Here is a 17,947-nt window from a genome sequence, read left to right as displayed (position 1 = left end):
AGATGCCTTCTCCCTCCCTCTCTATTAGTTAGACACCTTCTCCCTCTCTCCCTCTCTTTTAGTTAGACACCTTCTCCCTCTCTTTCTCTCTTTTAGTTAGACACCTTCTCCCTCTCTCTCTTTTAGTTAGACACCTTCTCCCTCTCTCTCTTTTAGTTAGATGCCTTCTCTCTTAGACTTTCCCTAGTTAGACACCTTCTCCCTCTCTCTTTTTAGTTAGACTTCTTTTAGTTAGATGCCTTCTCCCTCTCTCTCTTTTAGTTAGATGCCTTCTCCCTCTCTCTCTTTTAGTTAGATGCCTTCTCCCTCTCTCTCTTTTAGTTAGACACCTTCTCCCTCTCTCTCTCTTTTAGTTAGACACCTTCTCCCTCTCTCTCTTTTAGTTAGATGCCTTCTCCCTCTCTCTCTTTTAGTTAGACACCTTCTCCCTCTCTCTCTTTTAGTTAGACACCTTCTCCCTCTCTCTCTCTCTCTCTTTTTTAGTTAGACACCTTCTCCCTCTCTCTCTCTCTCTTTTAGTTAGATGCCTTCTCCCTCTCTCTCTTTTAGTTAGATGCCTTCTCCCTTTCTCTCAATTCAATTCAAAGGGCTTTATTGGTATGGAAAACGTATGTGACCGAATGTAGCAACATTTGAAATGGTGTTTTTTGCATTTGATAAAACTACAGACTCAGAGCTAGAAAATGGTATATCATACACTACAGTTGAGGAACAATGGAAAAGTAATTCTGCTTTGGAAGTTGATAAACTTGTAACCTCACTTTGAGATATGGTCCTTATTTGAGAAATGGTCCTTGAGAAATGGTCCCTATTTGTGTCCCTCTCCACCTACTGGAGAGCTCCTCTTTGTCTAAACCCATTCAGCATCGCTCACACACTCTTAAGCCTTGGCCCCATCCATCTCTTTAAGGATTCACATGTGAGGCCGTGTGCTAAACAGAATAAGACAGTGTAGTAAACAACCAAAGATTTCAAGACCAAAAGTGGTCAAAGTTGTAGTAGTTTACAGTAAGGAAAAACTCTGGGTAAAACTAGTCCTTGGCCTATATCCTAATATGACTTTGGTGCAGGTCATCTTGTTCTTCACTTTACCATCTCTGGTAAACACACACTATATCAAATGAAATCTAACTTTATTTGTTGCATACACAGGATACAGAAGGTGTTCCTGTCACATACACAGTGTACAGAAGGTGTTCCTGTCACATACACAGTGTACAGAAGGTGTTCCTGTCACATACACAGTGTACAGAAGGTGTTCCTGTCACATACACAGTGTACAGAAGGTGTTCCTGTCACATACACAGGATACAGAAGGTGTTCCTGTCACATACACAGGATACAGAAGGTGTTCCTGTCACATACACAGGATACAGAAGGTGTTCCTGTCACATACACAGGATACAGAAGGTGTTCCTGTTGTAGACACAGGGTACAGAAGGTGTAAACAGTACAGTGAAACAGTTACTGGCATGTTTTCATAGTAGCAATATCAAAAACAGAAAGTGTCCAGATAAATATTGTATAAATATTAGATGATTCTTACCCAGACATACTGGTCTAAATTGATTCTTATTTTCAATGACGGCCTAGGAACAGTGGGTTAACTGCCTTGTTCAGGGGCAGAACAACAGATTTGTTCCTTGTCAGCTCGGGGATTTGAACTTGCAACCTTTCTGATAATAGTCCAATGCTCGAACCACTAGTTACCTACCCTGCCGCCCCTCCCCTCTAACCACTAGTTACCTACCCTGCCGCCCCCAGCCATATCTAGCTAAGTGGATGGGTCGCTATTGTCTAGACACATATTCATGAAATACAAAAGGGGGCCATAATCACCCCCAGACACACCTGGCTAACTGGATGGGTCAGGTAATCATCTGGCGTAGTGGAGTCTTTCGTTTAGACATGTAGCTAGCTAGTAAACAATGAATAATATCAACTGATACTGCTTCCAATACAAACACAGTCTTATTTTTCATGCTCTGAGAGTCCTTTAGGTGCCTTTTGGTAAACTCCAAGCAGGCTGTCATGTGCCTTTTACTGAGAAATGGCTACTGTCTGGCCTCTCTACCATAAAGGCCTGATTGGTGGAGTGCTGCAGAGATGGTTGTCCTTCTGGAAGGTTCTCCCATCTCCACAGAGGTATTCTGAAGCTCTTAGCCACCAAAAATCCTGAAATGTCCATCCCTACCTATAACATCTTCCGACAAGATAGAACTGCCAAAGGGGGCGGAATTGCAATCTACTGCAGAGATAGCCTGCAGAGTACTGTCATACTATCTAGGTCTGTGCCCAAACAATTCAAGCTTCTACTTTTCAAAATCCACATTTCCAGAAGCAAGTCTCTCACTGTTGCCACTTGTTATAGACCCTCTTCAGCCTCCAGCTGTGCCCTGGACACCATATGTGAATTGATTGCCCCTCATCTATCCTCAGAGTTCGTTCTGTTAGGTGACCTAAACTGGGATATGCTTAGCACCCCGGCCGTCCTACAATCTAAGCAAAATTCCCTCAATCCCACACACATTTTTAAGAAACCTACCAGGTACAACCTTAAATCCGTAACCATGGGCACCCTCTTACATATCATCCAGACCAACTTGCCATCTGCTGTCTTCAACCAGGATCTCAGCAATCACTTCCTCATTGCCTGCGTGCGTGATGGGTTCGTGGTCAAACGACCAACCCTCATTACTGTCAAACACTCCCTAAAACACTTCAGCCAGAAGAAGATGCCTGGTTGTTCTTTAAAAGTGCTTACCTTGCCAACTTAAATAAGCAAATGCTTCATTCAAAAAATGTAGAACTAAGAACAGATATAGCCCTTGGTTCACCCCAGACTTTATTGCCCTTGATCAGCACAAAAACATCATGTGGTGTTCTGCATTATCATCGAACACTCCCGCAATATGCAACTTTTCAGGGAAGTCAGGAACAAATATACTCAGTCAGTTAGGAAAGCTAAGGCTAGCTTTTTCAAAACAGAAATGTGCATCCTGTAGCACTAATTCCAAAACCTTTTGGGACACTGTAAATTCCATGGAGAATAAGAGCACCTCCTCCCAGCTGCCCACTGCACTGAGGATAGGAAACACTGTCACCACCGAGAAATCTATGATAATCGATAATTGAAATAAGCATTTTTCTATGGCTGGCCATGCTTTCCACCCGGCTACCCCTACCCTCGCCAACAGCTTAGCACCCCCTGCAGCAACTTGCCCAAGCCCCCCCCTGCCTTCCCCTTCACCCAAATCCAGACAGCTGATGTTCTGAATAGCTGCTAAATCTGGATCCCTACAAGTCAGCAAGGCTAGACAATCTGGACCCTCGCTTTCTAAAATTATCCACCAAAATTGTTGCAACCCCTGTTACTAGCCTGTTCAACCTCTCTTTTGTGTCGTCTGAGATCCCTAAAGATTGGAAAGCTGCCGCAGTCATCCCCCTCTTCAAAGGCGGTGACACTCTAGACCCCAACTGTTACAGACCTATATCCATCCTGCCCTGCCCTGCCTCTAGACCCAAACTGTTATAGACCTATATCCATCCTGCCCTGCCTTAGTATTTGAAAGCCAAGTTAGCAAACAGATCACTGACCATACCTTCTCCGCTATGCAATCTGGTTTCCGAGCTGGTCATGGGTGCACCTCAGCCACGCTCAAGGTCTTAAATGATATCATAACCGCCATCGATAAAAGACAGTACTGTGCAGCCGTTTTTATCGACCTGGCCAAAGCTTTTGACTCTGTCAATCACCACATTCTTATTGGCAGACTCGACAGCCTTGGTTCCTCAAATGACTGCCTTGCCTGGTTCACCAACTACTTCTCAGATAGAGTTCAGTGTGTCAAATCGGAGGGCATGTTGTCTGGACCTCTGGCAGTCTCTATGGGGGTACCACAGGGTTCAATTCTCGGGCCGACTCTTTTCTCTGTATATATCAATGATGTCGTTCTTGCTGCTGGTGATTCTCTGATCCACCTTTACGCAGACGATACCATTCTGTATACTTCTAGCCCTTCTTTGGACACTGTGTTAACACACTTCCAAAGGAGCTTCAATGCCATACAACTCTCCTTCCATGGCCTCCAACTGCTCTTAAATGCTAGTAAAACTAAATGCATGCTCTTCAACCGATTGTTGCCCGCACCTGCCCGCCCCTCGAGCATCACTACTCAGGACGGCTCTGACTTAGAATACGTGGACAACTACACTGTCTGGGTCTGGTTACACTGTAAACTCTCCTTCCAGACTCATGTTAAACATCTACAATCCAAAATTAAATCTAGAATCGGCTTCCTATTTCACAACAAAGCCTCCTGCACTGATGCTGCCAAAACATACCCTCGTAAAACTGACTATCCTACCAATCCTTGACTTCAGCGATGTCATTTACAAAATAGCCTCCAACACCCTACTCAGAAAATTGGATGCAGTCTATCACAGTGCCGTCCGTTTTGCCACCAAAGCCCCATATACTACCCACCACTGCGATCTGTATGCTCTCGTTGCCTGGTCCTTGCTACATATTCATCACCAAACCCACTGGCTCCAGGTCATCTATAAATCTTTGCTAGGTAAAGCCCTGCCTTATCTCACTGGTCACCATAGCAACACCCATCCGTAGCACGCGCTCCAGCAGGTATCGTTCAATGGTCATCCCCAAAGCCAACACTTCCTTAGGTCGTATTTCCTTCCAGTTTTCTGCTGCCAATGACTGGAACGAATTGCAAAAATCACTGAAGCTGGAGTCTTCCCTACTCTCCCTCTCTAACATTAAGCATCAGCTGTCAGAGCAGCTTACCAATCACTGTACCTGTACACAGCCCATCTGTAAATAGCCCACCCAACTACCTCATCCCAATTTTGTTATTTATTCTCTTGCTCTTTTGCACCCCAGTATCTCTACTTGCACATCATCATCTGCACATCTATCACTCCAGTGTTTATGGTAAATTGTAATTATTTCTCCTCTATGGCCTATTATTGCCTTACCTCCCTTCTCTTCCTCTGCCTTACCTCCCTACTCTTCCTCTGCCTTACCTCCCTACTCTTCCTCTGCCTTACCTCCCTACTCTTCCTCTGCCTTACCTCCCTACTCTTCCTCTGCCTTACCTCCCTACTCTTCCTCTGCCTTACCTCCCTACTCTTCCTCTGCCTTCCCTACCTCCTCTACTCTTCCTCTGCCTTACCTCCCTACTCTTCCTCTGCCTTACCTCCCTACTCTTCCTCTGCCTTACCTCCCTACTCTTCCTCTGCCTTACCTCCCTACTCTTCCTCTGCCTTACCTCCCTACTCTTCCTCTGCCTTACTCTTCCCTACTCTATCCTCTGCCTTATCTCCCTACTCTTCCTCTGCCTTACCTCCCTACTCTTCCTCTGCCTTACCTCCCTACTCTTCCTCTGCCTTACCTCCCTACTCTTCCTCTGCCTTACCTCCCTACTCTTCCTCTGCCTTACTCCCTACTCTTCCTCTGCCTTACCCCTACTCTTCCTCTGCCTACCTCCCTACTCCCTTCTTCCTCTGCCTTACCTCTTCCTCTGCCTTACTCTTCTTCCTCTGCCTTACCCCTACTCTTCCTCTGCCTTACCTCCTCTCTTCCTCTGCCTTATCTCCCTACTCTCCCTGCCTTATCTCCCTTCCCTCTGCCTTACTCCCTACTCTTCCTCTGCCTTACCTCCCTACTCTTCCTCTGCCTTACCTCCTACTCTTCCTCTGCCTTATCTCCCTACTCTTCCTCTGCCTTATCTCCCTTCCTCTGCCTTACCCCTCCCTTCCTTAAATGCCTTATCTCCCTACTCTTCCTCTGCCTTACCTCCCTCCTTATCTCCCTACTCTTCCTCTGCCTTACCTCCCCTCTGCCTTACTCTTCCTCTGCCTTACCTCCCTACTCTTCCTCTGCCTTATCCTCCCTACTCTTCCTCTGCCTTATCTCCCTACTCTCTCCTCTGCCTTTACCTCCCTACTCTTCCTCTGCCTTACCTCCCTACTCTTCCTCTGCCTTACCTCCCTACTCTTCCTCTGCCTTATCTCCCTACTCTTCCTCTGCCTCCTCCCTACTGCCTTACCTCCCTATCTGCCTTACTCCCTACTCTTCCTCTGCCTTACCTCCCTACTCTTCCTCTGCCTTATCTCCCTTCCCTCTCTCTGCCTTATCCCCTGCCTTATCTCCCTACTCTTCCTCTGCCTTACCTCCCTACTCTTCCTCTGCCTTACTCTGCCTTACTCCCCTCCTACTCTTTATCTCCCTACTCTTCCTCTGCCTTACCTCCCTCTCTTCCTCTGCCTTATCTCCCTACTCTTCCTCTGCCTTACCTCCCTCTCTGCCTTACTCCCTCTGCCTTACCTCCCTACTCTTCCTCTGCCTTATCTCCCTACTCTTCCTCCTCCTACTCTTCCCTTCTCTTCCTCTGCCTTATCTCCCTACTCTTCCTCTGCCTTACCCCTCCCCTCTGCCTTACTCCCTTCTTCCTCTGCCTTACCTTACTCTACTCCCTCTGCCTTACTCCTACTCTTCCTCTGCCTTACTCCCTACTCTTCCTCTGCCTTACCTCCCTACTCTTCCTCTGCCTTATCTCCCTACTCTTCCTCTGCCTTATCCTCTGCCCTACTCTTCCTCTGCCTTACCTCCCTACTCTTCCTCTCTGCCTTATCCCTACTTTCCTCTGCCTTACCTCCCTGCCTTACCTCCCTACTCTTCCTCTGCCTTATCTCCCTACTCCCTTCTTCCTCTGCCTTACCTCCCTACCTCCCTACTCCCTTCCTCTGCCTTACTCTTCCTCTGCCTTACCTCCCTACTCTTCCTCTGCCTTACCTCCCTACTCTTCCTCTGCCTTACCTCCCTACTCTTCCTCTGCCTTACCTCCCTACTCTTCCTCTGCCTTACCTCCCTACTCTTCCTCTGCCTTATCTCACTACATTTGCACACATTGTACATCAATTTTTATTTTTTGTCTCACTGCTTTGCTTTATCTTGGCCAGGTCGCAGTTGTAAATGAGAAGTTGTTCTCAACTGGCCTACCTGGTTAAATAAGGATCTTCAATGCTGCAGAAATGTTTTGTTACCCTTCACCAGAACATCGACACAATCTACGGACAATTCCTTCCACCTCATGGCTTGGTTTTTACTCTGACATGGACTGTCAACTGTGAGACCTTATATAGACAGGTGTGTGGCTTTCCAAATCATGTCCAGTAAATTGAACATACCACAGGAATTAGCAAAAAAAAAAATATATATATTTTTTTTTAATGTTTTTTTTTATGGGATATTGTGTGGGCATAAATGCATAGTTTGTATTCAAACATATTCCCAGTCACCTTGCCATGGTTAAATGCGCTGGTTCGTGCTTTCAGTTTTGGGCAAATGCTGCCACCTATCCACGTTTTTTGGTTTGGGTAGGTTTTAATAATCACAGTGGGAACACCATCCACTATACATTTCCTGATGAACCGCCGATACATGAATGTCAATGCTATTCTCAGAGGCAACCAGGAACATATCCCAGTCCATGTGATCAAAATAATCATGAAGCATGAATACCGATTGGTCAGACCAGCGTTGAATAGACCTTAGCACGGGTACTTCCTGTTTAAGTTTCTGCCTATAGGAAGGGAGGAGCAGAGTGGAGTCATGATCTTATTTGCTGAAGGGAGGGTGGGGAAGGGTCTTGTAGCCATCCAGGAAGGGAGAGTAACAATGGTCGAGAGTTTTGAAGCACAAGTACCACAGGCAATTTGATGATAGAATATTGGTAACGTTTTCCTCAAATTTGCTTTCTTGAAGTGCCAAAATGTGCTAAAATAATTGTGGCTTTCGGATATAATGTTTCCAGTTTGCACAAAGTCCAGTGTAGTTCCTTGAGGACCGTCGTGATATCGGCTTGAGGGGGAATATACACGGCTGTGACTATAACCGAAGAGAATTAATATGGTCGGCATTGGATTGTGAGTTCTTCTCGGTCGGGTGAACAAAAGCAGTTCCTGTACATAATCACACCATGAGTAGTTAATCATGAAACATACACCACTACCTTTCTTCTTCCCGGAGAGGTCTTTATTCCTGTCTGTGTGATGTACTGAGAACCCAGCTGGCTGTATGGATGGGGACTATATTTACGGAGAGAGCCATGACTCTGTGGAACAGACTATATTACAGTCCCTGATGTGTCTCTGGAAGGAGATCCTCGCCCTGAGCTCGTCTACATTATTGTCCAGGGACTGAACATTAACGAGTAATATACTCGAAAGTGATGGATGGTGTGTCGGACTAGAATACCTCTTCTCCGTCGGGTTTGAACAAAGGATCCAATTTGAGAAAGTTGTATTTCTGTTTGTAATGCTGGTGAGTTACTGTCACTCTGAAATCCAAAAGTTATTTCCGGCTGTAAGTAATAACAAAAAAAAAAACATTCTGGGCTAATATTGTAAGAAATCACAACAAAATTACTGCAAAGTTGCTTAGGAGCTGGAAGCAGACCTTCCATGTCTGTCTGCGCCATCTTACTTTATGTTGTTGAGAAAAGTTGCAAAACATTTGTAGTTCTTGATGGCTAATGTTATATATTTCAAAAAGGGTGCAGTAGAAATGACTATCAACACATACTGAGCAACTCACATTATAAACAGAAGCATGCTAAATGGCAGACCAATCCAAACGCATCTCCCAGCATGTCCAGCCCATCCATTACCTCAGCCAATCATGGCATTTTGATAAAAAATACATTTTTAAGTTCAAATGTCTCTCCCTGTGAAGTAGTGACGTGCGACATGTGCCTCGTTTCCTGAATGTTTACATTGCCAAAGAAAATGGAATAAATAATAAACAAGGGAAACATTAGTAAACATTAAACTCACAAAAGTTTTAAAAGAATATCGACATGTTATATTATTGGCTCTGTGTTGTAACAATGTGCAAGTATTTGAAGTATGAAATGGGAAATAAATAATCAGATGAATGAGTATTATAATAATACTAATAATATAATATAAATATAATAGTATATAGTAATATATAGTATTTACAATGTTGTTTGGGCCACAGCGTTTGTGCTATGTCGCCTAACAGATATAGGAGTTAATCAATGTTTCATTTGTTTTCAAATTCTTTGTGAGTCGGTGTGGAAACATGTCTCTAATATGGTCATACATTTGGCAGGAGGTTAGGAAGTGTAGTTCAGTTTCCACCTCATTTTGTGGGCAGTGAGCACATAGCCTGTCTTCTCTTGAGAGCCAGGTCTGCCTACGGCGGCCTTTCTCAATAGCAAGGCTATGCTCACTGAGTCTGTACATAGTCAAAGTTGGGTCAGTCACAGTGGCCACTGTGTACTCTCTGTTTAGGGCCAAATAGCATTCTAGTTTGTTCTGTTTGTTTTGTTAATTCTTTCCAATCTTTTTGTTTTCTCATGATTTGGTTGGGTCTAAATGTGCTGCTGTCCTGGGGCTCTGTGGGGTCTGTTTGTGTTTGTGAACAGAATCCCAGGACCAGCTTGCTGAGGGGACTCTTCTCCAGGTTTGTCTCTCTGTAGGTGGTGGCTTTGTTGTAGAATTTAACGGCGCTTTTCTGGATTTTGAAAAATAGCAGGTATCAATCGAATTCTGTTCTGCATGCATTATTTGGGGTTTTACACAAAGGATTTTTTGGAGGATTCAATTTGGTGTTTGTCCCATTTACTGAATTCTTGGGTCATTATTTTGTTGTTGTTGCCAGATTCTTGGTATGTTGATATTTATGTTCCTTTTGATGGCATAGAATGCCCTTCTTGCCTTGTCTCTCTGATCGTTCACAGCTTTGTGGAAGTTACCCGTGGCGCTGATGTTTAGGCCGAGGTATGTATTGTTTTTTGTTTGCTCTAGGCCATCGGTGTCTAGATGGAATTTGTATTTGTGGTCCTGGTGACTGGACCTTTTTTGGGGACACCATTATTTTGGTCTTACTGAGATTTACTGTCAGGGCCCAGGTCTGACAGAGTCTGTGCAGAAGATCTAGGTGCTGCTGTAGGCCGTCCTTGGTTGGGGACAGAAGCACCAGATCATCAGCAAACAGTAGACATTTGACTTCTGATTCTAGTAGGGTGAGGCCGGGTGCTGCAGACTGTTCTAGTGCCCTGGCCAATTCGTTGATATATTTGTTGAAGAGAGTGGGGCTTAAGCGTTTAAGTATAGCCAATTTGAATTTGTAGTCTGTATATTTTATTATTTCATTGAGGATGCCATCAACACCACAAGCCTTTTGGGGTTGGAGGGTTTGTATTTTCAATGTAATTGGAGAATCCAGTGGGTTCTGGTAGTCTTTAATAGTTGATTCTTAGATTTGTATTTGATCATGTATATGTTTTTGCTGTTTGTTCTTTGTTATAGAGCCAAAAAGATTGGAGAAGTGGTTTATCCACACATTTCCATTTTGGAGAGATAATTATATGTGTTTGTTTTTATGGTTTCCAATTTTCCCAGAAGTGGTTAGAGTCTGTGGATTCTTCAATGACATTGAGTTGATTTGTAATGTTTTATCTCTCTCTTAGCAAGATGCCTCCTCACTCTCTCTCTCCCTCTCTCTCTTTCCCTCTCTATTTTAGCAAGACTCCTTCTCCCTCTCTCTCTCTTTTAGCTAGACATTGTCTCCCTCTCTCTCTCCCTCTCATTTTCTTTTAACTAGTCGCAGTCTCCCCCTCTCTCTCTCCCTCTTTCTTTTAGTTAGACACCTTCTCCCTCTCAGTTAGAGTCTCTATCTCTCCCTCTCTCTCGTATCTCTGTAGTTCTGTACCACCTAACCTCTGACCCCTGACCTCTGACACCTAACCTCTCCTTCCAGGTTATTAAGGCAGTTGAGGAGAGCTACCGTCTTCCTGGCCCTATGGACTGTCCTGTAGTTCTGTACCACCTGATGATGGCCTGCTGGCAGAAGGAAAGGAACAGCAGACCCAAGTTTGAGGAGATCGTCTGTCTGCTAGACAAACTGATACGCAACCCCAGCAGTCTCAAAGCCCTGGTCAACTCATCACACAGGTCAGGAGGATTTACGGATGGATTTGTTCCTGTTACTGGGGTCGGTGTGACGGACATCACTGTATGCTTAACGGGCATTGACCTCGGGTCCTCTGTCTCTCAACCACACGTGACCTCCCTGATCTCGGGTCCTCTGTCTCTCAAACACATGTGACCTCCCTGATCTGGGGTCCTCTGTCTCTCAAACACATGTGACCTCCCTGATCTCGAGTCCTCTGTCTCTCAAACACACGTGACCTCCCTGATCATGCCATCTGTCTCTCAAACACACGTGACCTCCCTGATCTCGGGTCCTCTGTCTCTCAAACACACGTGACCTCCCTGATCATGCCATCTGTCTCTCAAACACACGTGACCTCCCTGATCTCGGGTCCTCTGTCTCTCAAACACACGTGACCTCCCTGATCATGCCATCTGTCTCTCAAACACACATGACCTCCCTGATCACGAGTCCTCTGTCTCGCAAACACACGTGACCTCCCTGATCTCGAGTCTTCTGTCTCTCAAACACACGTGACCTCCCTGATCTCGAGTCCTCTGTCTCTCAAACACACGTGACCTCCCTGATCACGAGTCCTCTGTCTCTCAAACACACGTGACCTCCCGGATCTCGAGTCCTCTGTCTCTCAAACACATGTGACCTCCCTGATCATGCCATCTGTCTCTCAAACACACGTGACCTCCCTGTTGACAGTGAGCCAGTTATGCCACCGGAAAGCTTTGATGGGCTAAATGGATAAATGGCTACATGGCTACATGGCTAAATGGCTAAATGGATAAATGGATAAATGGATAAATGGCTAAATGGATAAATGGCTAAATGGATAAATGGATAAATGGATAAATGGCTACATGGCTAAATGGCTAAATGGATAAATGGATAAATGGCTAAATGGATAAATGGATAAATGGCTAAATGGATAAATGGCTAAATGGATAAATGGATAAATGGCTAAATGGATAAATGGCTAAATGGATAAATGGCTACATGGCTACATGGCTAAATGGCTAAATGGATAAATGGATAAATGGATAAATGGCTAAATGGATAAATGGCTAAGAAGCTAAAAGGTCGTCACAGGAAATCAGGGTGTGTTGACAGTTGTAACATATAAATATCTCCTGTCACACGCACGCACACACACACACACGTTCTCCTGTCACACGCACACACACACACACATTCTCCTGTCACACACACACACAATCTCACACACACAATCTCCTGTCAAACACACACACACACAATCTCCTGTCAAACACACACACAATCTCCTGTCACACACACACACAAACACACACACACACAATCTCTGTCACACACACACACACAATCTCCTGTCAAACACACACACACAATCTCCTGTCAAACACACACACACACAATCTCCTGTCACACACACACACGATCTCCTGTCACACACACACACACGATCTCCTGTCACACACACACACGATCTCCTGTCACACACACACACACAATCTCCTGTCAAACACACACACACAATCTCCTGTCACACACACACACACACACAATCTCCTGTCAAACACACACACACAATCTCCTGTCAAACACACACACACAATCTCCTGTCAAACACACACACACACAATCTCCTGTCACACACACACACACACAATCTCCTGTCAAACACACACACACACACACACACACACACAATCTCCTGTCAAACACACACACACACAATCTCCTGTCAAACACACACACACAATCTCCTGTCACACACACACACAATCTCCTGTCAAACACACACACACACGATCTCCTGTCACACACACACACACACAATCTCCTGTCACACACACACACACACACATCTCCTGTCAACACACACACACACAATCTCCTGTCAAACACACACACAATCTCCTGTCAAACACACACACACACAACACACAATCTCCTGTCACACACACACACACATCTCCTGTCAAACACACACACACACACACACACACACACATGTCTCCTGTCAAACACACACACACACACAATCTCCTGTCAAACACACACACACACAATCACACACACACACACAATCTCCTGTCAAACACACACACACACACACACACACATCTCCTGTCAAACACACACACACACAATCTCCTGTCAAACACACACACACACACACACACACACACAATCTCCTGTCAAACACACACACACACAATCTCCTGTCAAACACACACACACACACACACACACACACAATCCCCTGTCAAACACACACACACACAATCTCACACACACACATCTCCTGTCAAACACACACACACACACACACACACGATCTCCTGTCAAACACACACACACACAATCTCCTGTCAAACACACACACACACAATCTCCTGTCAAACACACACACACACAATCTCCTGTCAAAACACACACACACACACACACACACAATCTCCTGTCAAACACACACACACACACATCTCCTGTCAAACACACACACACACAATCTCCTGTCAAACACACACACACACAATCTCCTGTCAAACACACACACACACAATCTCCTGTCAAACACACACACACAATCTCCTGTCAAACACACACACACACACCGTATCCTGTCCCTTGGTTGGACTTTGAGCTGAGCAGAAGTGGCATCAGACAAATGAATCCCAATTCTAGGAATAGCATGCAGAAAGCGGTGTTCTCCACACTATCGTGGTTTTCAGACAGAGCTCTTCGTCAACATTTACCCTGTGGTTCTTCATTCTATCGCTGGGACTGATGGAAGAATCAGGCTGCATTTTAGGAACTGCTTTACATAATTGCAAGTGCTGTTAAATAAGAAATTGGTTGGTTGGAGCTTGGCTCAGTGGTAATATGTTCTGCTCTGTGGTTCCATTCCGTTGTTTCCTAGCCTGGGAATCATGAGCACTATGGATTTTTCTGCTTGGGAATAATGTTATATGGCTATTTAAATAGAACAGTGTAATTCCATTTTAGCGGCAGCTGTAATTGTGGTTACCAATTAGAGGCCTCTTAATTGAATATGTGGTTTGATCCCACAGCAGATGACACACTTCACACAACACATTTCATACTGCACATTTCAGACTGCACATTTCAGACTGCATATTTCATACTACACATTTCAGACTGCTCATTTCACACTGCACATTTCACACTGCACATTTCACACTGCACATTTCACACTTCAGGCTGCACTGCACATTTCACACTGTTTCAAACATTTCACACACACACTGCACATTTCACACTGCACATTTCACACTGCACATTTCAACTGCACATTTCAGACTGCTCATTTCACACTGCACATTTCACACTGCACATTTCAGACTACACATTTCGTACTGCACATTTCACACTGCACATTTCACTGCACATTTCATACTGCTCATTTCAGACTGCACATTTCACACTGCACATTTCAGATTACAACCTTCACACTGCACATTTCATACTGCACATTTCAGACTGCACATTTCATACTGACATTTCACACTGCACATTTCAGATTACAACCTTCACATTGCACATTTCAGATTACAACCTTCACATTGCACATTTCATACTGCACATTTCAGACTGCACATTTCACACTGCACATTTCAGATTACAACCTTCACACTGCACATTTCAGATTACAACCTTCACATTGCACATTTCATACTGCACATTTCAGACTGCACATTTCACACTGCACATTTCAGATTACAACCTTCACACTGCACATTTCATACTGCTCATTTCATACTGCACACTTCAGACTGCACATTTCAGACTGCTCATTTCATACTGCTCATTTCATACTGCTCATTTCATACTGCTCATTTCATACTGCTCATTTCAGACTGCTCATTTCATACTGCACATTTCACACTGCACATTTCAGACTGCTCATTTCGTACTGCTCATTTCATACTGCACATTTCAGACTGCACATTTCATACTGCACATTTCAGACTGCACATTTCGTACTGCTCATTTCATACTGCACATTTCACACTGCACATTTCACACTGCACATTTCAGACTGCACATTTCGTACTGCTCATTTCATACTGCACATTTCAGACTGCACATTTCGTACTGCTCATTTCATACTGCACATTTCACACTGCACATTTCACACTGCACATTTCACACTGCACATTTCACACTGCACATTTCACACTGCACATTTCATACTGCACATTTCAGACTGCACATTTCGTACTGCACATTTCATACTGACATTTCAGACTGCACATTTCACACTGCATTTCGTTGACTGCACATTTCAATTTTCACACTGCACATTTCACACTGCACATTTCTGCACATTTCACACTGCAATGCACATTTCAGACTGCACATTTCACTACTGCACATTTCATACTGCACATTTCAGACTGCAATTTCATACTGACATTTCACACTGTTTCACACTGCACATTTCAGACTGCACATTTCACACTGCTTTTCAGACTGCACATTTCAGACTGCAATTCAGACTGCACATTTCACACTGCACACACTGCACATTTCAGACTGCACATTTCACACTGCACATTTCAGACTGCACATTTCACACTGCACATTTCACTAGACTGCACATTTCAGATTTCAACCTTCACACTGCACATTTCACACTGCACATTTCACACTGCACATTTCACACTGCACATTTCAGACTGCACATTTCACACTGCACACATTTCACACTGCACATTTCAGACTGCACATTTCAGATTTCATTTCAGACTGCACATTTCATACTGACATTTCAGACTGCACATTTCATACTGACATTTCACACTGCACATTTCACACTGCACATTTCAGACTGCACATTTCACACTGCACATTTCACACTGCACATTTCACACTGCACATTTCACACTGCACATTTCAGACTGCACATTTCAGACTTCACATTTCACACTGCACATTTCACACTGCACATTTCACACTGCACATTTCAGACTGCACATTTCACACTGCACAGTTCAGACTGCACATTTCAGATTTCAACCTTCACACTGCACATTTCACACTGCACATTTCACACTGCACATTTCACACTGCACATTTCAGACTGCACATTTCACACTGCACATTTCACACTACACATTTCAGACTGCACATTTCAGATTTCAACCTTCACACTGCACATTTCACACTGCACATTTCACACTGCACATTTCACACTGCACATTTCACACTGCACATTTCAGACTGCACATTTCACACTGCACATTTCATACTGCACATTTCACACTGCACATTTCACACTGCACATTTCAGACTGCATTTCACACTGCACATTTCAGATTACAACCTTCACACTGCACATTTCAGACTGCTCATTTCAGACTGCTCATTTCAGACTGCACATTTCATACTAATCATTTCAGACTACACATTTCACACTGCACATTTCAGACTGCACATTTCACACTGCACATTTCACACTGCACATTTCACACTGCACATTTCAGACTGCACATTTCAGACTGCACATTTCACACTGCACATTTCAGATTACAACCTTCACACTGCACATTTCATACTGCACATTTCAGACTGCACATTTCATTTCATACTGCATTTCAGACATTTCACACTGCTCATTTCATACTGCACATTTCAGACTGCACATTTCAGACTTTTCATACTGCTCATTTCAGACTGCTCATTTCAGACTGCATTTCATACTGCACATTTCATACTGCTCATTTCATACTGCTCATTTCATTTTTCATACTGCACATTTCATACTGCACATTTCAGACTGCACATTTCAGACTGCACATTTCAGACTGCTCATTTCAGACTGCTCATTTCATACTGCACATTTCATACTGCATTTCACTGCACATTTCAGACTGCACATTTCAGACTGCACATTTCAGACTGCACATTTCACACTGCACATTTCAGACTGCACATTTCATGCACATTTCAGACTGCACATTTCACACTGCACATTTCACACTGCACATTTCAGACTGCACATTTCAGACTGCACATTTCAGACTGCACATTTCAGACTGCACATTTCACACTGCACATTTCATACTGACATTTCACACTGCACATTTCACACTGCACAGTTCAGACTGCACATTTCACACTACACATTTCAGACTGCACATTTCAGATTTCAACCTTCACACTGCACATTTCACACTGCACATTTCACACTGCACATTTCAGACTGCACATTTCAAACTTTCACATTTCACACTGCACATTTCACACTGCACATTTCAGACTGCACATTTCAGACTGCACATTTCAGACTGCACATTTCAGACTGCACATTTCATACTGCACATTTCATACTGCACATTTCAGACTGCACATTTCAGACTGCACATTTCAGACTGCACATTTCAGACTGCACATTTCATACTGCTCATTTCATACTGCTCATTTCATACTGCTCATTTCATACTGCACATTTCATACTGCTCATTTCAGACTGCACATTTCAGACTGCACATTTCAGACTGCTCATTTCATACTGCTCATTTCACACTGCACATTTCATACTGCTCATTTCATGCACATTTCAGACTGCTCATTTCATACTGCACATTTCAGACTGCTCATTTCATACTGCACATTTCATACTGCACATTTCACACTGCACATTTCATACTGCTCATTTCATACTGCTCATTTCAGACTGCCCATTTCATACTGCTCATTTCACACTGCACATTTCACACTGCACATTTCAGACTGCACATTTCACACTGCACATTTCATACTGACATTTCACACTGCACATTTCAAACTGCAACCTTCACACTGCACATTTCACACTACACATTTCAGACTGCACATTTCAGATTTCAACCTTCACACTGCACATTTCAGACTGCTCATTTCAGACTGCTCATTTCAGACTGCTCATTTCAGACTGCACATTTCATACTGACATTTCACACT

General features: G+C 43.9%; 1 protein-coding gene across 3 annotated transcripts in view; it reads left to right on the top strand.

The window, feature by feature from the left end:
• LOC135548031 (ephrin type-A receptor 5) overlaps positions 1-17,947 on the top strand; it is a 115,870-nt gene that overhangs the window by 85,768 nt on the left and 12,155 nt on the right. For all 3 annotated transcript variants that reach the window (XM_064977226.1, XM_064977225.1, XM_064977227.1), the window contains exon 12: positions 10,811-11,004. In XM_064977226.1, coding sequence (XP_064833298.1) covers positions 10,811-11,004 — 194 coding nt within the window. The remainder of the gene's footprint in view (positions 1-10,810; positions 11,005-17,947) is intronic.

The sequence above is a fragment of the Oncorhynchus masou genome, chromosome 11 (assembly GCF_036934945.1).
Source record: "Oncorhynchus masou masou isolate Uvic2021 chromosome 11, UVic_Omas_1.1, whole genome shotgun sequence".
Taxonomy (NCBI): Eukaryota; Metazoa; Chordata; class Actinopteri; order Salmoniformes; family Salmonidae; genus Oncorhynchus; species Oncorhynchus masou.
Note: the sequence above shows the minus strand (reverse complement) of the source record. Positions and strands in the feature narration are given on the sequence as shown.